At 38.8% G+C, this 24,634-nt stretch overlaps 1 protein-coding gene across 2 annotated transcripts; it reads right to left on the bottom strand.

The window, feature by feature from the left end:
• Positions 1-23,328, bottom strand: LOC135468520 (uncharacterized). 2 transcript variants are annotated; one of them, XM_064746814.1, is made up of 2 exons: positions 23,314-23,328; positions 1-4,827 (listed from the first exon to the last, which is right to left on the bottom strand). In XM_064746814.1, the coding sequence occupies exon 2, from the start codon at positions 4,436-4,438 to the stop codon at positions 3,317-3,319; it is 1,122 nt and encodes a 373-aa protein (XP_064602884.1). In that variant the 5' UTR covers positions 4,439-4,827; positions 23,314-23,328; the 3' UTR covers positions 1-3,316. The 2 variants fall into 2 exon arrangements, with proteins under 2 accessions (XP_064602884.1, XP_064602882.1); XM_064746812.1 differs by lacking the exon at positions 23,314-23,328 and adding an exon at positions 5,991-6,094.
• Positions 23,329-24,634: the final 1,306 nt, after the last annotated feature.

Genomic DNA, 24,634 nt, shown 5'->3' with positions numbered 1-24,634 from the left:
CATATAATATATTCACGTTTTCATATAAGCACTATATGTTTCAACCAATGGAATATTTACATATTGGGTAGTATGATATGAACCTGTACATACTTATGAAACGGATGTACGAAGACGCAGGCTGGAAATGGTTTCTGTATACACCAAGCCCGAATTTGCATATAGTACTGACTAGTACTTGGTAGAGGCATGATGTGCATTTTCTGAACCGCTTATAAAATATACACACTCATCGCTGCAAAAATAGCAAATGCAATGGTAAACATTTGTAATCATCATCTCGAAAATTGTTTTCACTAAAAAAATTTCATATTGAGGCTTTAATAGCGTTTGACAAAAGTGCATGTCCTAATTTTAACAGTTTCTGTAATATTGTATATTACGGTTTGCCTCGAGCACGGAGATGAGTGAATGAAATAAAATGAACGTAATTTAAAGCAAAACAATATATTTTTTTCTGATGCGCTTGTCAGAAAAAAAATTTAACAAACTTAATGATAATTATTTTTACATATAAAACAAAAATAAATTCATTTCGTCATTTTCTGTAGTTTTTGAACGAAAAAGCCTTTACAAATAGTTTCAAAATCATAATAAATCTGAATATACACCTTACCTCCTTTGAAAAAAATCGTACCATGCGCACAGTTTACGTGTGTTACACACGGAACCCATAGGTTTCTGTATACAAATGTATATAAAATGGTCATAGCATTTAAACACAAGAATAAGAAAAGAATAAATAAGCGCTTAATTTACAAGCAGATAACTACACGAAAGTTGGTAAAATAGTGAAGAAATGTGAAGCCTGTTGCCATTAATTATTTGAGACATTCGAGTTGTATATGTCAAAATATTACCAGCTCATAGAGTGCAATATGAACACGCATTCTTCCAATTTGTGTCGTTGTATGGACATCAACCCCAGGCACTGCCCCACTACAAACCCTACTCCCTAACAACCCCCACCATACTCCACCTCAACCCACCCGCACACATGCACACATCCAGGTCACCAGATGACACAAAGTCTTCAACACAGTAGTGGCTGTGTTCAAAAAATAATTCGTGTCAAAATAAAATAAATGTTACCTATATATGACTATATTCATAAATGTGTGGAACTACAGATAACACCAAAATGTTTCAAACTTGAAGATATCATACATAATAGATCATTAAAAATAGCTTAGTGTTTGACACAAAAAAACAATAACATTAATACAAACTTAAAATATGAATAGATGCATGATACAACCGAATGATAAGGCTATACCAGAATACAGATTTTGTCAAATGTGGACGGAGGTTCAGTCAACTGAGAAACTCAATGATTATTTGAATTATCTTGAAAATGAACACAGTAGTTAATTAATAACCAGATTACATCAGATAGCGGGACATATTCTGTATCTGTCAATAGGACTGGACCTCCGTCTTGCATTCGGGGGGTCTTTTCGATATTTAATATATGTATGACTCAATAACCTCAGTTAAGTTCGACAAACTGCTGGAACCTGTGAAAAACTGTTTTCCGCCACATAGCCGTATAGCACAAGGTCATATCTACACACATATTATCGCCAAATAATGAGGTCTCCCTACTGACGCCTGGGATGAAAGACTGCATGTAGAGAGGGCGTACAATATACCATCAGCATACAATAGGAGGCCATTATTGCAGAGTGTACACTCGCTTACTATTCATAATTTAGAGAGGATTAGGTTTAGACTCTTTACATTCTCTAGTGATCGATAGATCGATGATAGAGTATTGATGATTTCTTGAATTTGTATGGGATAAATTAGTGGAGCCGAACTATAGCGAACTATAGCTTTTCCTTAACTGACGCCAGTCTGCGGTGCACAGTCTGCTTCACTGAATATATACATAACATGGTTTTATACAAATCAAACATTCAGAGACTTCACATTGGTAAACGCTCATAGAACATAACACGTGTGATAAAATATATAATTTCGTAATAATAATTAATTATTTACATACCAGAGATTTATGGAATTGTTGCTGGCTGTGGTCATGTTATGTGGAGCCTGTATAAACATCCTGTGTTGTAACAAATGCACGCATTGTGACATCTTAGGTGAAAAAGGATGTAGGACTAATGTAATACATAAACTAACAGGCATGCTAAGAACTGAAAAGTACAGGATATATGTGAGAGTCTTGTAGAGCTCAGAACAATAGAAGAAAAGTATCTCAGAAAGAGATGATACGCATATATTAGGAACTGACATGTGCCGGTGTAACATAAAATTGAAATGGAGAGCCATTTACTTATATCACATTAATGAATATAGAAAAAGGGATCAAATATTATGAAATGACAGCAAAAACATTGGGAAAATGGAGTGAAAACGGAACAGAGTTGTGATGTACTTTTAGCTACAATGTCAGAACTCCTAAACGATAGACAAAATGTAACAAGACACCCGGGAAATGATCTGTCTTAAAGTCATCAGATTCTTGAAGTCTGTAGCATTGCTTGTTTCTAGTATAACAAAGATAAACAATTTAACAAGGACTTGCTTTTAAGCTGGGGTCAGTTGCGCCATAATATACTGAAAACATTATAGTTGTAAGTTTCAATACCATTAGCTAATGTTTTGATCCCTTGTGATGGATTTTGTATTAAAACAGGATTAAAGTCAAGGCAACATGATTTAATACTGGCATTAGCCAGTGCACTGTATAGCCTACCTTGTGTGTATTGTTCACCGGGTAAAAATACATCAACATCTGACCCTGTATAAGACCTCGATTCCTCCTATAATATACGCCATATAAAACATCATCGAGTGGCAGGAATACATCTATTCATCTACAGCAAACAACATCCTGTATATAAGTAATAATAAATACTGAACGGTGATGTCCATCTGGCGCCCATATCGATACCAAACGCGTGAGCAAAAGTCTGGAAAATCACGAAAATTATGGAAATGGTGTCTTTTGGTATCTTGATTCCTAGCAGATATGTTGCAATACTAACTTTGAAAAATCCTTCAAAAATAGATATCCGGCAACATTGAGGTTATTGCTTAATCAAAAGAAAAGCATTCCTTTAAAAAATTTGCAACTATATGTCAAATATCTAGTTGACAACACCCTAACCTGTTCGGTTTGGGTATACTGGAATGGTGGAGATAGCTACTTTCAGAAAAGGCATACGCTATGATGGTTGATCTCACTTCCGATTGAGACGTCATGTCACTCTGACCTTGTTTGAAGCCATAGGAAACCTCTCAGGGTTCAAATGTTCGGTCTTATGAGTCTGTGACCATATTCATTTTCTTAATGCACTTTGGCTGATCGTCTATCCTCACTCTGAGCTCGCTTTTGAGCTTTCCGTGTTTTACTCGGATGTTCATAACCATTAGCATAAATGTACTGATCGATCTCTGTTTCTTCACCCACTTTTTGCAATGCGTTTGGTTTGCCAATAACCAGAGAAGCTTTTTCATCGCATCCGTTTTCTACATTTGAGAAGGCTTCGAGCTTTTCTATAACTTCTTTAAAGTCGTTCTCCTTCAACATGTTATCGTTTTCTCGCCGTTGTTGCTTCTCCTTGTTTCTTTTCACCGAACTTTTGCTTTTTCTAGACAATCGACTCTCCGTCTCTCTCATTGGGAATAAAACAGGCGTGGGTAAGCTGGACCGGACGGTCAGGGAATTAACAGTGTCATTCCTATGGTAACCATGGTTTTCTATCGTTACACAACTGTTAGGGTTGTGGTTGAAGTTTCTTTTATTTTCACCCAGAACACTTTCTTCTCGACGGAGTTGTCCTGCCAGATCCTGAAGAGACGCCGACTTTTTCTTGCTCATTCTACTGTGATGGCGAAACGTTGGCGAGGGCGACTGAATCGGAGACCCGATGGAGCTATTTTTACAAGAAAAAATATCAGGAAGTTTAAGGTCTGATCCCTTTTCTTCTGGTCGGTTACTTGTCCGTTTATATCTGGGCCCAGGATGCAAAGTTCCGTTCTGCTCGTGATGAAACTGTGGCGTGACTGACTCGATTCTATCGGCATCATTTTGACCGTTGAAGTCTTGGCTGTACCTGGGGTTGCTTATGTTAATTTGTGACATTTTAAAACCGGGTTGATGGCGTGACGACGTTGTCACGGAGCTAATATTGCTGCTAGCGTAGCTACAAATACTGTTGGTTTTAGAGCGGTCAATGGCGGGCAGACGTAACAGACCGTCTCTGTTCGTTGCATTGGACACCGATCTTGACACAGACCTGGATCTGTGCAGAGTCGTAGAGCAGTCACTGGGAGACTCAGAATCCGTTCCATTGTGCGACTCCACAGAACCATTTCGATTTATAAGAGGAAATAAGCCATTACTTTTTTGGCCCTGTCCACAGTCCTGTCTGTCTGTAGCCATATCCCCGAGTAAGTGGGAAGGCATTTTCCCTGACTATTGCTGTTCTCCTCACCACAGTCGAATATATTTGGCCGTGTGTGGAAATGTAATCTCTGAAAAGCACACAGAAAAATCCCCCAATATGTCCGGGGTCGGGGTTGTACGCGCGGGTCAGTGAGCACCGGCAGCCATTACTTGCCCCTTATAATCAATATCGGCTAATTGTAATAGCATCAAAGCATTATCCGTGAATGGTCGAGTAAGAGGGTAGTGTTCATGTGCTGTAGACACAAAGCCTCGTGCCTGGCTTCCGACTAACTTCTGTCCTTTCCTGAGGAAATAAGTCACATGTTAATCTCTCTGTCCTCGCCATTCACAGAAATCCTCATATCACGGGACTTTGTTCTGGGCTCGTACCTTTCCACGTGCCCGTTCTGAAACCAAGAAAGGGACCAAATAGTTATCCACAGGGAAATAAACATAGCCCATGGCTAAGGTGGGCATATGGCGTTTGTTTAGCGACCAAAGGGCTATCGCCGTAACTGTACATGGACAGGTAAATGAATAACACACCATTAGGGTCTATAGGTGCAAATCATTGTAAATCTATTATTTAGAGTCTAAGGCTGCAGACGTTAGATAGAATTGCTGGCTATCTAGAGATCAATACACCTCCGTGCAGTGTCCAATCACTTGTCTGTTTATATAACCAAGCCAACAGTTGACCACACTCTCTAGGGAAACAATTTCTAGTGAGTATATACCACACCAATCTCACACTTAACAATGCAGTGGTGGAATGACCAACACCACTAAGCCATATACTTGGTAGTCTATTATGACGAGCTTTACAAGAGGATACAGTCGTAACAGTGGAGAGTACACTCTCTTTAAAATCTCTTCCCGCTTCTACATGTTTTTATATCAGATTAGTATCACACTTCACGAAAAAAGTTGAAGGCAGGTTCACGAAAAAAGTTGAAGGTATAAACCCGCGTTCAACTTTTTTCGTCTAGTGTGTTACTGATCTCATATGAAAACGTGGAGGCGGGAAGAGATTTTGAAGAGCGTGTAATACATACATATATATATATATATATATATATATATATATATATATAGCAATGCAAATGTTGAGAAGGACGATCTTTTAATCACCGGCATGTACATACACTGGACGTTTCACTTACATGGAGCATGGAGGTATATGCATTCGCTTGACAATAAGACCGTGCCTCCGTACCGGTTAAGTGTTATTTGGGAAGATAGTTCGTACGGTATACACGTAACAATGTTTTCCTTTTCAAAAGGTACATTTCAGAGTGTGTAACAGCTTATCTGTAACACTACAGTTGTTGAGAAGCGCGATTTTGTAACCATTGGACGTGGTATACATATATCATACACTTTCACTGACGATAAAAATATTACGGTTAAAACTGTTCGTGAAGATATTCCACAGATATATATGTACATGTAAAAATGTAGCGTGTGTTAACGGTTAAAATGCAGTTATTAATTATATTTAAAACAAAATACAAAACTTTTAAACAGAGTTGTATAGATCGCGACATCGCGTCAGACAGGCTGTACTCACCGGTCACTTCACATTGCTAGTGGTGTACAAAGGCTTAACTTCAAACCCAGAGCTACACTCGATGATTCGCATGATCATTACCAAATACACAGGATAGACGAGCTCTTCTCTGCCGGCTAACCTGTCCGCAGACTTTTTGAATTTGAACAGAAAGGAGACCAAGGCGTGAAACATTGTATACGTGGGTACTGATATAGCGATGGATTCACCCAGACACTCGAGTACTTAAGTCAACATTCCGCATACCCAAATGTATACACATCTACCGTCCACTTGTAAATATCGAAGTACTTGCATATGCGGATATCATGAGTGGTTCAAGCATCGGTATATTACTCAATGTAAATCCCCCACGACGCTTAGGGCTCTGAGCGGATGTTACCTGTAGGCTAATAAAAGGATAAATCATCAGTTATTGTGGAGCACATGAAATGAGGGCAAAACTGTATTTACGCCTACCTGTCAAACCTAACGACAGTGCCTTCAGCAGAAGGCGTCTTCACACTACAAATTATGTAGCTGATTGTGCGGCACGATCAGCAGAACATGGGGAGCACGTTCTTAACTGGATTCCCGTTCTACGCAACAACCTCGTTCCTAGCAAGCATGGGCGTCAGTAGTGGCAGTCACACCTCGAGCAGTTGCACGCCCTTAACTTGGTCTTCTTCCAGCCAACGGTTGACAGCACCGTTGGGTTTAATCTCTCGATATATGACCTCTTATGAAAATATTAATCTTCGGTCAAGCTAAGGTTGTATTATTTTCAATCTGTTAACTCCATTCGCTTATGAGAATATGACAATCAATAATTATATAAATCTCTGACCTCTCTAAGCGGCTAAATCCTTGTGGGCTTAGATTTAAAGGTAAGTCCCCAGGACGACATATCTGTAACGTAACCTACCAATAATCCATGCAGAAGAACTAAGAACTTTGTTGGATTAGAATTATGTCCCCGTACTCTCGGCTCTGTCCGGACGTGTCCGGCCGATTTATGTCACCATGTATTTTAACAGTTCAAAAAAAAAGTCAATCTGTTATCTTGACAGTAAGCACTGTTGTTCACAGCCCACCCAGCCATAACCAGTGTCGTCTGTGCTAGCTGCATGGAGCCTGTTCTACACCATCCGTTTACAGAGGCACAGCCTCTGAGACATACAGTGTATGTATCAGATGACTGACCACTGGTTAGACACTAGATCACAGTTTGCAGGGCTGGTCAATGTGATATTGATTTAGTGGACAACTTCGGGTTACCGTCCACTCCACCAACCAATTATAATCCTATCCCGTCTTGTCTTATCGCTATCCTGTTACATTAGTACATGCTTTGAACTACCAGGCCATTAATGTTCACGCAAGTGTATGTATGATCACAACTGGAGCAAGTTCATTTCCAGCCATTGCCTATTTTACAGTTGTTTATGACCGACGGGTTGTAAGACATAAGCTTCATAAAATAACGAAATTCTCAAAGGTCATGCATATGTAGCGCATTACTTTCTTTTCCTTACGCCTTACTTGGTTGAATATATATATATATATATATATATATATATATATATATATATATATATATATATATATATATATATATATATATTTCTCGGGTTTAGCTTTCGTGGTCTCTTCATTAGGTACAGAATAAACCCATCCGCCGGCTGTGATTGGCTACAAGCACAGAGTTGATTATAACAGAACCATTCATTTGTGCTGCTCACTTGACCAGTATTAACAAGTCATCTCTAACTCACGTCCCTACAGCTAGACTGGGGGAGGCATTCATAGCGATACAACAGCATTCATTAAAATACACATGTATTGCCGAGATACTACCATAGTAACCACGGACGATTGTGTATATATGTTGAATGTTGCTACGTGAGCGGGAGGGCTTCTGTCAAACCGGGGTCACGTTGTCGTACCTGGAGTACCGCCCAACTGATGTAAATTGGAGCGCTTATTAGATATAAACAAAATAACAGGAGAGCATAGAATTTGTAGTGTGAGAGAAAGATTATTAAGACCGATCCCGCGATTACTTGGAAAATCACCCCGCCACCTCTATAGATTTCATTTCTATAAACTGTATCCTTGGTGTACATAGACACATGTACATGAATATTAGTAATGAATGTAGTGCTAGATAAACAAATACATTTGATGTCGCGTGTACATGAGACATAAAGGGCGACATTATCAAAAACTTTCCCTGTCCACCGCATGCCCAAGACTTCGAAGTACCTTTTGGTCTCTCAGCACTCAGCCTAAGAGTAAATAATATTCCGGTAGTCAGATATGACATATTAATATGTAGTGTCTTGGGATCATGTTGCAGTGATGCAGCACTATAAGTATATGAGTGTGTACTCCGCCGACCTGCCACAAGCAGGAGCCGTCTTGATATGACTTAATTAGAACCCCCTAATAAAGTAACATCCCCACTCCCTAATCGTCTATCGAACCAACCATGGAAACCCCTTAATTGTTCATACCAAGCGTTTTTATTCTTATAACACATCTAAACGTTATCCTGATATCAGTATAACGTGTTCATCACACCTATCTTGTGTATCACCAACAATAAACACATTACTATATCTTTAACTGTTTGACATATTTGTCACATGTTGGCATTTAAGCACATTGTTGTGTGCTCCTCTTTCCAGCGCAAGTTTAACTGGAAGGGGAGGGGGATATACATGTATGTATTGCGTTGGACTTTGCCTTTCCGGGCGCCTCTAGGCGCCGCAAACACAGCCCGTCTGTTCTGCCGCAGGGTAGAAAATTTGAGAAGATGTTATCTGCTGCTTCCTATATTGTCCAGAGTATATCCAAAATTAGAATATGGGCATAAAACTTAATCTTACCATGATAGTCAAATATGATTTTCTTTGCATAGAATGTGGAGGCGTCCAAGTTCAAACCCAGAGCAAAAAACTATCACTTGGACGCAGAGACAAATTTAAACTGTCACGTTTCAAGAGAATAAACTTTAAAAAAATGTTCTTAATTTACATGCAACTTCACTGTGCTTGAAAACTATCGATTTAAGTATGAATTCGAAAACATAACAAAGCAAACTGAAATCGAATTTCTGAAACACGCGTTACGACCCTTTACGGACTTCAACATCATGAATGTCCACTGCATAATTAGCGTGATGGTTAATTTTTAACTTCCAATTCTCAAGAACTACTTCTTGTTATCTGACATTAATTGGCATCAGAAATATCAGCTGTCGAAAATTATTCATGAATTTCAGTTTTTTTTATTTTAAATTAATAGCAAGAATATTACATATACACGTACATGTATGGCTAGGACAGAGAGAATTCGAGGAGGTTCGATAGCACATCGCACTCTCCGTTCTTCCCACAGATACAGAAAAAGTTGTATCAAAACCCTGACGGCGACTGGACCTTCCCTCTGTTTCACGTCGAATGTCATATCTATGACCGAAATACAGTCTTCCAAACGACGCTAGGTTCAAGCTTCCACGACATACAAGATCCAGCCACTGACGTTTGTACAACCAACAGCTTAATTACCTCTCCCTCACACTCAATGTCGGAATATTTGTAGACCTATAGTAGTTTCAATGAATGACTAGGGTGAACCGCTCTGCTTATCTGATTTGCCGATTCTCGTCAGCTCTTAATGCTCGTTTAAGCGCAAGATACAATAAAATATAAACGAATAAAAAAAAACTACTCACGCAATTTATATATTCTATGTATGTACCTTATCCTGTAATTGTTGCTTCGTTTCCAGTTCCATGACGCATAAGCGAAGTTCACAAATCATTTATTTTAGCTCGCTTCAAACGACGCAAATTCTTTTAACCTGATCGTATTTTTCCTTTTTTTCAATTCGGGAGTAGGCCTACAGTCCTAATGGACGCATTATTTCAGTGTCAACTTCGGTCTACCGAACGCAGTTCATGGGCCTGGCATAAAATTTTATAAAATTGTACGTCTATGCGTCGAAACAGACATCCCTATACTAGCCGTCATCCAATATGGACGTTCCAGGTCAATAATCTCAAAGACCAGCCAAGAAGAGTAGATAACAAGCTTCTGTCTTTCTCCTGCTCTAGGTTCGCCACGATTCCCTGGGTCATTACTCTGCGCTAGGGTTCGCCACGAGATGGTTGCAATATTGCCGAAGTTATGTTAAGTCATAATGATGCATGCATTCAATTGTTAATATAAACATAAGCTGTTCGTTCAGACTGAGCCTCGGACGGCATCCTCCCCATTTGCAGTGCTCTCGGGGCCTGCATGGGTGCATGGCAATATACAGCCGTTTGTGTGCACTTACATGACGGTCTGTGAAGATCATTGACTGCCACCATTATGACATATATGAACATACTGAGCTCTCTCCGTATTTCTTCGTCCCATGTGGAAAAGTGCTCAATACTCCGTCCGCACACCGCTTCTTCTACCCATAAAACTGACCGCCAATAACGGTGAACATTCCTGGGTATATACCGCTACGCCCTTAAACCGTAATCAAAGACAAATGTCAATAAAACAGAGCCTATATAATCTGAATCCAACGCCTTGGAGTATCTACCTCTCTGTTCAAAGCAAAATGAAAAGAAATGTACCCTAAATGTTCAAACGTTTAAAATATTAGAGCCTACAGATTACAGTTGTTTTATTTTGTTTTCATAAAACATATAAACACGAAGTGCGCATTGGTTTACCGAATATAAGTGTAAGATGTTTTCTTGCAATTCATCCCATATTTAGCATGAAGATAAAAAATATTTCTCCCCTTGACTTAAATCAAAATTTCAATCATTAATCTTGGTATGTCCCTTTCAGTTATTTAGCTGATATTTGTTTTATAAAAACTTACACAGAATTTACGTTGTTAAGCAATATTTTGACCTTTAACGTAAGAAATAACAATTTTAAAGTGATTTGAAATTTTTTGTCTTATTCGCAAAACTGAAATTTTTTCCTCTAGTATATCTTATTATTTGCTTGCATTTCATATACCATATTTTCGTGAAGATACATTTCATAAATAAACGATATAAAGACAGGAACTGAACAGAGGACGATCGTACCACAGTGTGAATCGAGATAATATGTCCTTCCACTATCTCAGGTGTGCCTGTAGCGTTAATTAGCCCGCTGAATAAACCGTAATGTTATATGCCCAACACAAATGTCATAATATGGCAGATAGTCCGCGCAATTTTCTCCCATTCAGCCCAATGCATTGCTTTTTCATTGTGTATACGTTCCACAAGTTACTGAACTGGTAAAATATGATAGCGGTTAACTATATTATCTCGACAGGATACAATAGGAGAAACGTTAAACGACTACCCATTAAAGCTTTTCGGCGTGAAGTGACAATGAGAACACGTTTTCTCTGTCTGTGTGGAAAGGGTGACCTGGTACTTCCCGGGTACGAAGCCGGGCACTGACAATATAGCACCGAGACCGTTCACGTGGCCCTAACGGTCTCATTTAACTGCGAAATGGTCTACCGATAAATGATTTAGCACTAACAGACACCGAGCTGTATTGTGGGATTTTTCCGGCCACACTTGGCTCTGTTTACAATATCGGGTATGGTATTGTAGTGAATCACTTAATTTCACCAAAGAGATATCAAAACTGTATCTGACACGCATGCACCTCCTGTCTATTTTGTGGATGATACACGATTATGACCTCTGTGAAAAATCGGAAGTTTATGTTGTGCCCGTAATAACCATTTGACCTTGTCCAAGAAAGACGCTCAGTTCTTGCTGGCCAACTATTCTGTCTCAATACAACTTTTGACTTTAAACATCACACATGCAGTAATGGTTAGTGTAGCTTGCTGAAAAAAAACCGCACCAACACAACAAATCGCACCATTAAAATTGACAAAAAAATGTCTCTTTATGCCAAGGTAGGGAAGATGTCGAAAACGTGTGTTGTCACTGAGATATATTCCTCCATTTCGTGTAAAGTTTGGAGGCCAATTAAGGAAAAGAATGGCATAGTTGTTTCGTATTATAGATGAAAGCTGAATAGCGAAGGTAATTATGTTTAAGCCATGATAAGGCTTCGTCTTAATTAACTAAATATATTTACCTGTTTTATTGTTGGACGTAGCGAACGCCATGCCGAGGCATTGATAGACATATCGGTGCCATATTTTGGCATACAGCGCCTGACAGGCTGTGTATTACCTAAGAAGTTATACATTTCCTTTAGGTTGATCGCCATGATTTTCTAGATCAAAAGCAATGCACTTCACACCTGAGTGAGGAGCGCATTTGCACTTAAATAAAGAAAAAAGGACTTTGAACATTACGCTGTTCACACAAATGGAGGCCTATGAATTCTATTCTAAATTTGGCGTCTGGACTGAATTAAATAAACATATGTTGGTTAAACAAGAGATGCAGGGATGGTGCCATTCCAATAAGTATAGAGCCAAATGTGCTTCGTTCAGATGACTCTCCTATCATTTCGCATGTTCGCATTGGTTTCCTTCATAATTACATGTAGTTTCTATCACCGTGGATTTTTCTGCAGCATCATGCAAAAACAAAGTTTTATGTGAATGTGTGGCCTGAGTGCGTACATTTTAAGCCTTGGAAGTTCCCACCTCGAACTGAAATAAAAAAAAATTAATCAAGATGGCCACCAAAACAATATAAGTCTGTATGGCGATACCTCTATCTGGCGCCGGAAGCTTGGGGCATAAAAGGGCTTATGTATAACTATACTTTTCACCACCGCCCCTTCCCTCTCGAGTAAACCCATTCATTTCCACTTACCTGAGAACAATGTTCTGTCTTTGTACGACGTTGTCAGAATTACTTGTCAGACGTGTATCCAGTCTGTCCAGAATGCGTTGCGAATCGTATTGACGCATAATTTTGCTCTTGGCACACTCTGGTGCATACTTATTGGTTGTACGTGAGAAAGCATATGTCCTGTCTGATCATCCTGTTATAACTCTAGACTTGCCCCAATATGATGACGAACGACCCGGGGGTTCTAAGAAACGGGAGTTTCGGTATCAGTTACAAGTTGATTCGGTTAAAACAGTAATGTATAATCGGGAAAATTGTCCTTGTTATAGAGTGGGTTAATATGGTAAAGTGTCAAGCAAAATGTTTAACGGGATTTCACATAGTTTGAGATGATTAGAAACGCAATTTCATTCGTTTATAGTGTAAAGTTATATGTTTTTGGAACAATGTAAAAGGTGAGCAAGGTATTAATTTCCGAACCGTCATGAACATTTCCTAACAGTACTACACTACAAAAGATTAGGATTTATATTTAGAGTGAATGATTCAAGTTAACTCTGTATCAGTTTGATTTTGTAGTGTGAGACTGAAACTCCAAAAGGGACATGTTTAAACTGCTATTCCCAAATCAACATTTCTCGAAGTTTAGTTTTGTGGTAGCATGTTGATTTGTCTTCTTTAAAAAGATCAATAGAGTGACCGTAACGTGAAAGGGTACTCGACGAAAATCGAGGTAAATTATTGATGTTGAAATGATAGATCCTGTTTGCTCAACTGCCGTTTTACATAAGATTTATCACGGGTATGCAACAGCCCTCGACGGTGTTAAGTTTCTCTTTTATTATCTAAACCATTCCTAAACCTGAATATTCATAAATGGCGTAATATAAAACACCACTCAAAGAATAAACAAAATGAAGTAGTCAGTTGATCGTGAAGTCATCAGTGACAAGTTCAACTTCAGACTAGAATAGATGAACTCCCCGAGAGTAAGCTGATACATGTTGACACTGATGCAGATATAGCGTAATCAGATTAGATGTCATAATCTAACAGGAATTAGTTACTTCACACTGCACATTTATTATGAAAACGCGGTGGAGTGTACAAAACTCTGTACGTAGTACTACTCTGTCCTCTGCCACACATAACTTCCTCTCTATAACATCCATCATCTCCATGATCTTTCTCTATTTTGTTTAACACTGAAGTTGCCTGACAGATCAGATCTTTTCACCCTTGATATCAAACCTTTTACACACATTGTTTTTTGAATACTATTAAGATTATAGTTCATATCTTGTCTTAATTTGGCATTTTTATGTCATTTTCGTATGTAAGTATGTATGCTTGGAGTTTTACGCCGTACTTAGGAATTTTTTCAGTTATATGACGTCGAGGAGTCGTTAGGTTTATTTGTTAGGTTTATTATAAATTATAGGTGATATAAGTTTGTGCTGCGCAAAAATGAAATTAGAAGAAATAGGGTAGTTGTATACGATATGCCTCTGTCCTTTTTCAGCTAACAACGTTAACATCCACAATTCGGTGGATCGATTGATATGTCTGTTGTAAACTTTTATTATTTTACAACTTGCGCTGTTTTATTGCGTCTCGAGGATGTCTGTATTCAGTCTAATAACCCCCGTTATCCCATAATTTTTCTCGTGTAGCAGACTATATTATTAGGTGTATTTTTTTACAGCAACGGAATACGCACGCGATAAAGCTGCTAAACTGGGATGAAGGACTTTTATTTTAGCATTTTTATAGTGTTGCATGATGCATATCCTAGATGCAATTTAACCGACATTCTCCTCCGATGATAAGCTGAGCAACTTATCACAATGTCACACTATATCAACCTGCAGTTTTCTAAACAATCTCAACTTAATGATTTATTTTTTTCTTATGGCAGATTGAAATTTATTTATTTATTTATTTATTTGATATTTTACGTCGCACTCAAGAGTATTTCACAATATACGATGGCGGCCAGCATTATGCTGATAAGAAACCGGGGAAAGTGTCTAACGCTTAGATGACCTTTAAATCCTGAAGAGATTATTCAATATTTTAAATTTAGAAAATCAGGTCCATTTCATGGCTTGGATTTGACCAAAAAACAACAAACAAAAAAAAAAGCCAAAGCACACACAAAATCAAAAAGAAAACATCCCATCCCCTCCTCAAACAAAAAAGCTGTATTATTATTATTATATTATTAATTTAAATAAAAGAACTTAAAATATTTCGTTTCAACATCGTTATATCTTATACATCTATGATCTTGTCGGTAAAATATAAATTGAAATATGTCGGTAAAGTGATTATTCTCTAAAGCGGGTATCTTTTGGAGATTCAAACAAGTCTGACTCTATGTATACATCTCCCATCGTGTCATGAGATCGTGAGTATGGCTGTTATGTATGGCTGTTACGTAATAGTACAGCTCATAAAACTCTGCCTTCTCAATCAAAAGTGCCGTCGTTATGTGAATATTTTAATTGCTCTCTTCACTTTTGCGCCCTTCTTGGTCGGTGTGACATGGTATTTTTTACTTTTTATTCCACCTTCTCTGACTGGCGAGGAGGATTGAATCTGGAAGTCAGCAGGTGTCGATTGTCTCGCATTTGGAGGTAATCGGCCGGAAAGCACTTTACCATTGAAGTTATAGGTTGATTGCACTCAACAGAAGTGTCAATCAGATTGTATAGACGGGAGAGTATATGACAGAGTCACCAGTCCAGGGGAGCTATGGCAGATCCGTATACAATATACATTGTACACCCGATGAAAAGAAAAAACACTTCATAATAAAATAAAATTAAAACAGTGATGCCTCGTGTAAACACTCGTAAACCTGGCCATTTCAAGTGCTGCGGCCCATTAAATAGAATAATGAAGGTTGTTTGTCATACACGAGGTATTTATGAACGCCTCGTGAGTTCACAGACGTGCATAAAGCCGCTGTGTGATTTGACTTGTATAACGCATGTTTATATGCAATCGTTTTGTATGTATTAGGTCACATATCTTTGCAGATGACAAACTAGATGAGCTTAGTGACGATATAGATGTGCATGATGTAAGCTCAGTAACTTGTGAATGATTTTGTGAGACAACGTCACTTTGGAAGTTGTCATTCATGCAATATAATGATCATATCAGTCCAAAGTTTATGGCTGGTGAAGTAATAACGGGGGATGCGCTGATGTTATTTATTTATACGTATGTGAGTTTTCTTTACAACCGATGTTTCACAATATAGGGCAAGCTTATTTCACTGACATTCCAGACCAAGCGTGTGGAAATCTATAGGAGTTATATCTGACATTCACATATCGGCCGTCAACCAAAACGGACGTTTCAGGTCAACAGTGGCTACACCAATACCCAAAACAACGTCATTTAAACACAATTAAAAGAATAAAGTACACAAAACATTTTTCAGTGATGCTGAGAAGAGGGAAGGGATGTTCTATAGTCGCGTAAATCAATATCCAAATCGGGCACCATGCTAATTTATAAATCATCCTAATCTTATAAAAATACGCATCTCAGTTGCGCTTTGAATGTAGCTGAACGCGATGCATATCTGCCCACCAGCCCCATCACATTAACAAGGACAAGACAAAAGTATGTAGCAGAGCGACATACATTATGGACATTACGTTCATATTTACAAGATCTAACAAATGCTACAAGGAAAGATACGTAAACGTCATAAGAGGAATATTACCCACAACAGACACGCAGTGCACTGGTCAGCAACGGCTCCCACGGCTTTCCTTATAGAGAAACGTAGTGCAAGTATTTCTCCAACAATACTTGGTAAATGTTATGTATAGGGCAATAAAATAAAAATGAAACCCCTAATAAAGGCGATCCCGCCTTAGCTATATTCCGTCGGTAGTACTCTGAGGCTTTTCTGGTGATTTAAAGAAATGAACATTGCATGGTTGCTGTTTTCGCACTGCATCGTTTGGTGACGCCTTGCCAGTTCGCTGGTATGACGTCTGACTTACGTATTTAGCAGGAAACATGGGTGTACGGAAACCTTTCATGTTACTGGCTAATTCTACCCACAGTATGCAGCACAATCAAATCAGAATAAGAGCATCAGAAAGAGCATCACTTCTGTAACATTACAAGAAACAATAGGACTTTTCCTGAGACAATTTAATACACAAAAGATATTTCCTGGGCGTCTATTATCCTAATAGACGTATACATCGTCGTTCAGACGTTCAAACATTCACTGTTTAAGTCCCTGCTTAACTATTACTTACAAGATTTTGTCTTGAGATGCTTAATGCTATTAACGAATTGAGTTTTGTTACATATTAACTTGGACATTATTTATAATTTTGCCAAACACTTTTTCATAAGTACATAAGCCCACATAAATGCAAAAGGCCCTCTTGACACGTTGGAAGATCTTGTGCTTATGGTGACGAAACATTCGTACACCATTCGACAAGCACAACGGACGTTCCAGGCATAGAATTGTTAAACGAGTTTCCAAAACGAAGTTCAACACCAAGCACAAACACAGAAATTAGCGCATATAAAGTAAGAATTTTGAACGGATTCGTGTCAACATAATCACTCAATAGCTTTCCATTGCGCAGAAAAGACACAAAACGGGTTTTTGACTCATAAATATAATCAGTGTCCAAATTGTGTACCAGGGTAATTTATATAAAGTATTTGTACACCAAAATATGTATTTCAATTGCGATTTGATTGTCACTATTTTCATATATCAACAACGTACATACACAGCATATAGCCATGTCAGCTGAGCAGAGACTCTCACGTGGAGGGGATTAAGGGGCTGCTCACAAGAGGGCCTAAAGGGACAAGAGCGGTCATGACAGCCGTACCTTAACGGGCCTGTCCAGCGGCATGGTGGCCTCTTTGGGCTGTCAGTGGTTGACCGAGCTAATAATACCTGGAGGTGATCTGCTGGTAACGCAATACGTGACATGAAACGTTACCTGGGCTAAACGCGTCTGGGGGTATTGTCCACGCAGCCAGCCCGTGGGGGTCGATGGTAACCAGACACCATGGTATGACCAGTGGTGGTAGTATAGTTCCCTATCACCCCGAGGGTTAGCGCCTGGGCTGGTATCGACCGGTCTTAGATAAACACCATTGCCGTCAACCACCGATTTCAACGAACATGCAGTATTTGTCTGAGGAAATGGATTTCAAGCCATCCGGCGCATTATAATTCAGAGCTGGAGCGAGATGGACCGTCTTTTATTCTCACTGCATAAGCATTCGATTTGTAATACGATTCGTGCACGCTGGACAATGCTATTACACAGCGACCGTTCAAAGTGACCGTCATTCCGGTAGGCAATGATGATGCCAGACCGCTTTACCTATATACATACACTAACATCAAAGACCAAGTAGGCGTACACAACTGGACAGATCTGCCGTTGCTACAGTATCTTGGATAAAACTTCCCCAAGGAAGCACGATACAGTCATTACGACACGAGCTCTAAACCAACGAGCATAATGCAATCAGTAGAGGACAAGACAATGGCTATAGTCTTACAGTGTAGACAGTGTTACCATGTTCGATAGGGAAAATAAATACATATCCCGTCTGATTATACATGTAGTCTGTCCTGACTAACACGGACTCTTTAGGCAATTGGTGACAGTATATACCATTCACAGCACCATCATAATATTAAAGTGATTGTTTTCTGTTGAAATCAGATCCAATATTTCTCTAAGCCCGTGAAGGACTGTTTTCACATGGACTTGAAAACAGAATACAAACCAGTGAGAATACATGTTTATACCGTAACGAGTTTAAATAAAAATTTATGAGTATTCTAAACGAACATCTCCCAAGACTGATCCGAACTATATTAACTGGTTATAAGATTTCTCTTCAGTAAACAAAGTCCATGAACACTGCGTTTCTGTAATACCAAATGCAGAAAAGAACTGTTTTTGCATCCGGGTCTTATCAAAAAAATTATGCAAGATCTTGAAATGCAAATTTGAAATTATTCAACATATCACGTGACTATTCACCTGAATGGGAACATGAGGGTGACGTAAAATGCCACATATACGTTGGCAATCTCAGAAAAGGCAGTCGGTGGATCCTGTTTTAGGATGATTTGAACCAGAATGCAATGGTAACTTGATTACTTACAAGTGAAACAAGAGAGATGAAATTGTTACAGTTGAAGGCTTTGCGGTATAAAAGACGGCTCCTCAACATGCATGCTTGAAATGTGTACCGCACGTCATAGTTATAAATATCTAAGAAACTGCACAGGAGATTACCCAACTGTCCTGTCTAAAATAAAATATTAGTCTATAAACTGATCATATATAAGTTTACAGCATTGGAAATATGCCAGTGATTTTGTTAATAAATGAAACGCAATGCATGTACGCTGCTAGCTGTATGTCGCCGAACCACTTATATATACCACGATGAATGTGACTTTTGGGATAAAGTTTTGACAAAGGTATGATAATATATTCGTGAAGCTCAAAATGTACTCCAGATGAATACAGATTGTGACCATTTTTCACAGTTGACGTCAAAATCTTACCCTACACACACTCGATTCCCTGCCAAAAAAGTAGAAAATAAATACAGTAATAAACTCTACGATAACCAAAGTAGAGAAGTAATACTGGTAATTCAACTGTCTCTCATAAATTCCCGTGAGATCTCATTCAAAGCGTTGAAAACGTGATGGTGTAATCTTCTATGCCCTGGATAGGTGACATCAGATCCTGTAAGGGACTTGGTAACGCCACAGTTGGAAATTCGCCCAGGCCAGATTACTGACCCCCCCGCTCCTCGTCGTAATTACACTTCAGACCAATATCCAGTGACTGCGGGGGGCAAATCGAATAGTATTTATAGGAGTGCCTGATCAGAGGAAATGGACAACAAATTTAACTTTCCAATTCCATCTTCAAATCAAGCTCCGAGCCGTGTGTTATTCTTAGCTTGAAACAACTTCGGGGCAACAGAAGATTGTTTCAAAATTATGTAGGTTTCATTCGGTCATTAAGCCAACATATCTCGGGTGAGCATAAAAAATGGGCCGTAATGTGACACTCAGTATCTCCGAAACTTTCTTACGTCAGCTTCTAAAAATTTACACATTCAAAAGCCATTATGTCCTAAGTATACAGGCCAAATTTCAATTTCATCCCATAAGATTTTTGTTCATGGGACCAAAATCAAAACAGAGTTAAAAAAAAACGTATGTTCAAAGACATTTCAAAGTGATGCTCTACCTTGTTTTACTTGAAAAGGTGATCAATTGGTCCACCATCTTCTTGGTAGACGGTGCGCAAACGTTTTTTCCGTGAACTGATTGGGACCCGAATCTCCTTAAGAGTAATTTTTTTTCCAGCAATCCTTGATACGTGTCACACAGGTGCAGCGGGCGCTCTACTCATGACACCTGACAGGTGATGTAATGTGGGCCACCGGAACGTGCGTTTTTGAGGCTATGTTTTCATTTTAACCCTGTGTACAGACTCCAGCTATGGCCTTGAAAATCAGTGTATGGTCAGTATATTAACAAAATCATGGCATTTGAGTGACTAAAGTTTGAAAGGGTTTGTACCAAGGATAATGGAACAATGCGGCATCAAAGTACAGCCCTTTGTTATGTATAGAGTGACCCATCCGTTCAACTGCTAGATTTACATAGAACTGAAAATAGGTTCGGGAGTATCTCAAATGCACGCATTCACCAATTAGAATTACCAGTATATATGGTTAAAAGATAACACAAAATTTTCCCATTACAGAACTCTTTCTTGACAATATCGAACAACATGGAAGCTTTAGTACATAGCTCTAAGGGAGTTTGACACAGCCTAAGCCTATAATCTGTACACATTTTCCCAGAGTGTAGACTTCCAGGTGATGCATTTGTCCTCCCCCTCCCCAGTCTGGCATTAATTAATCTTAACAGACAAACACACTAAATCAAGAACGTATAGGGTTGGTTAATGATTACTGCACGTCCAAAACTACACGGTTTATTAACAGTTCACATTGTGACAGGTATATTTGAAGGCGGTCTCTGGGTGTATTGACCACATTGAGGACTCGCTGAAGTGTCCACTCCAGACCCGTTATCCCACACATAAGTTCACATATACATATGCAAAGCCGTGTAAATAAATACTGACTTTATGTGTTGGCAGCTAATCGGTATGCAAGCAAAGTATGACAGCTCATTTACAATATGTGATATGCAACTGCATGTATGGTGTAGGCTGAAACGGTTTTGTTTATCTACAAAAAGATTTCAGGGCACAAGACCATATCCAGAGTTCGTACAGGTATATGAAAATGAAATTCAAGGAGTTTTCAAGGAGTTTTCCAGGAGGTTTTTTTTTTGTCATTTTCAAGGCTAGTATAAACATACCATAGTGCAAATTATAGGCTATATTTTAAGTATGAATTATAGAGGCTTTTAATTTGCAAGTATATTGAATAGTTCGCTTGCTTTTGCATCAAATGTCTGCCCTTCACCTCTGTAATGCGACACATTGTTTGACCCGGCCTTGGCTCAGTAAAAAAAAACATGAATGCCATATATCATTATGCAGGGCTTCCTCTGGGTCAGTATTTTTTTTAGCCAGTCACTTTAGCCACCCACCAGATTTTGTAGTAAATACTATTTTTCTTTAGCCATACTTCCTTAGCGGCCATGACTCTTGTAGGTCTCCTTCTGTAATTCGTTTTTATCTGCCTTGGTGTAGCTGCTAGAATCAGTTTGGTCTCTTCCATCTATATCTGGAGTTTATCAAACGTCCTCCCCTCCCCTCCACAAACGTCCTTTTGGTTTTTGAAAACAAAAATCAATCCTTTTTTTAACCCATCTGTAACATCCTAGTAAAATGTAATTTCTTCTATCAGAAAACTTTGTTGCGAAATTAATTTGCAAATTCAGTTTATTTAAATGCAACATTATCATCAGTAAATTGGAGTAACAGGCTGACAGGAGAAAACCAGACGGCGCACACATGTAACGGCACATATTCTAAAACTATTAAATTTACTTCGGATCCAAAAAAAAATAGTTTATAAAGTGGAAAAGTTTAAATTTTTCATGGCAGGTAACTTCATTTACAGGTGTAACTCTACCTTGATTTATCTCCCTTGATATATTTATTTATTTTTTTTTTACAATTGGCAATGAAAGGCATCCCCCAAAATGCCATGATTCTCATTCGTTATTTAATAAAAATGACTTGAAACGTTATTTAATGCAAGTCAACTTGCAACAATACCGAACCCCCTTTGAAGATTTCTGTCAAGTAATGGCCATACAACTGTGTTGTTGTTGTTTCGCCGAGATGATGTCGTTCGAAATGAAAGTGGATTATTTTAATTAGAAAAATTGCGAAAATATGCTAAAAAAAATCTCAGAAAACTCCCATGGTGGATTTTGTATAACGTTTGTACGTTTCTTAAGTAAATAAATTTGTTGTCAAAAACATTCGCAGTTTGCAAATTTTATCGCCATTTTCAAAAATTGTTATAAATTTGCGACAATGTCGAGTGCCAGAGGAAGCCCTGATTATGGGAGAATTATCAGCGAGCTCCCGATATACAGACTCGGCGGTAAGCAGACAATATTTAAGTTCGGGACAAACTAAGATTTTCAAGGAGTTTCCAGGAGTATTTGTCTTTTTTAAGGACTTTCAAGTACTTGAAATTGAAATTGTATTTTTCAAGCACTTTCAAGGAGTTTCAAGGACTGTGCGTACCCCAATATCACATGGATCGTTTTTGTGTGTAAATGTGACATTATAGGCTTACTCCGTGACTAAGGCTTCAGCGCAAAATGCTCAGTCTGTAATTTATAAATCCTGTTGCCTTTCCATGTAGGTTACAACAATACAAGATATAGATCTGATAAACAGGCCTATGTCTATAAACCCCCTTCATGTTGACCATTGCAAACTCTTTGCACAGTGATATATAGATATAAAAACCATTAAAATATTCAAGGCATGGAAAAATTATTGCCAGTTACAGGGCTAAGGATTCAAATGTTGAAAACAGAGAGATGAAATAAGAAAGTACATCGCAATTACTTTAATACAAACGCCCAAAACTAAACTTCCAACCATGTAAGTACTCACTCAAACTGGTAAGGCATTTACATACAACCCACAAACACCACAAGTACACACTTAAAGATTCGATGTATATGTATCAAGAACAAGACTGTAGGCATTTAGCCAAGACGCTTCCCAAGCTGACTTGCAAAGATGCTGTATAGGTTCCCAAGCTGAGTTTGGTTTGAACCATTGATACATGTTAACCCTATGTCTAAGACAAAAGGCCTACTTAATACCCTAACTTAACCCTGATGCTCGATCTGGAGGGTACATGTATATCGTGATTAAACAAACAATCCGGCCCTAGACATTTATTATTATACATGTGTGTGTTATCATTTTTATGTACCGGTATACTGAGTCCTGAAATAGTGTTAAAGATGCAATGTCTTACCTTTGGGTTTTTCGCCTCAATCCTTGTTGACAGAATATACCTGGCTGTAGAAAAGATATGCATACGTATCTGTAGAGGTACGTGTTGTGTCGCTGCGGGTTCCACGGTGCTTACTCCAGCTTGCCGTTCGGACGGATGAGGTATGCCGGGGGAGCGTGTCGGGGCGGGAGTCTCGGTAACGACGACTATTTCACTCCGTTATTTACATGACTGAATATATATTATACACGCGAACAGCAAATTACTTTCTATGTTTACTTAGATGATAGGGGTTAGTCAAGAACTGCCGGCAAACTGCCCGGTGGGGGATCGGTAACTTGAGTTTCACTCGGGTCGCCGTCCTGGTAAATTGCGATCTAAATTCCACACTCGCCTCTATACCCCACGCTCTCGTAAGGAGAGGATTAAATCGGCCCGATTATAAATTTATGGCGCTCGATTTCGTTGTGAAATTTGTCTCAGCTTTCACAGAGGTCCGCGCTATGTGTTGTGTTTGGTCAGGTTGTAGATCAAATTTGGCTTGGAAACACAACATGATTCCCACATATATGTACAACGCCCACCGCGTGGATTTGCATGTATCACGTGTATATTGCAGACAGATTTGTATATGTGTCGTGTACATAATGTCATAATGCAATTGACGAAGCCAAATATTGCCGGGGATAAAGTTTAGAGCGTGGGTTCACACGGATTAGCTGGCTTTAAGTAGCGTGACGAGGGTGTGTTGAAGTACAATGTTTTATAAGTTACTGTGAACAAATCCCTTGATAATAGTGTACTCCAGTGCATTTACCCGCCTGTATTGTATGTACCTCACGGTCGTGTGGTCTCAGGGTATTTCTAGCGTTTATGCGCCGGCATACATATCCATGTCGTAAGATCAGACATTACGCCAGGTAAACAGTACCGAGGTCCACAATATTCCGTTGGCATACAGATCAATTCTCATTGTGTACTTTTTCTCATGCACACCAAAGGCAACTGTAGTGGTAGACCGTGTGTCATAGGCACACGTCGATAGTTTAACTGCTTCGTTCTATATAGGCCTACAGCAACAAGATGTGGGCCATGTACATATAAGTTTGGGCTTAACAAATCATCACAACGTGGAGACTCCGGTTGAAATCTGAATAATAAACAACGTTAATCATCTGGTGTCATCACCAACAGCTGCTATCTTGTGCTACAGCAGATTAGGTCTGTACATTTTCCTAATCTAGTATACATCTGAATCACGGGTTAAATGCCACTGGCGAAGACACACATACATCGACCAACAAAGGTGCAATCAACGGACTGATTTAAAGGACAAACCATG

The sequence above is a fragment of the Liolophura sinensis genome, chromosome 6 (genome assembly GCF_032854445.1).
Source record: "Liolophura sinensis isolate JHLJ2023 chromosome 6, CUHK_Ljap_v2, whole genome shotgun sequence".
NCBI lineage: Eukaryota > Metazoa > Mollusca > Polyplacophora > Chitonida > Chitonidae > Liolophura > Liolophura sinensis.
The sequence above is the reverse complement of the archived record's forward strand: the minus strand, read 5'-3'. Positions and strand labels throughout refer to the sequence as shown.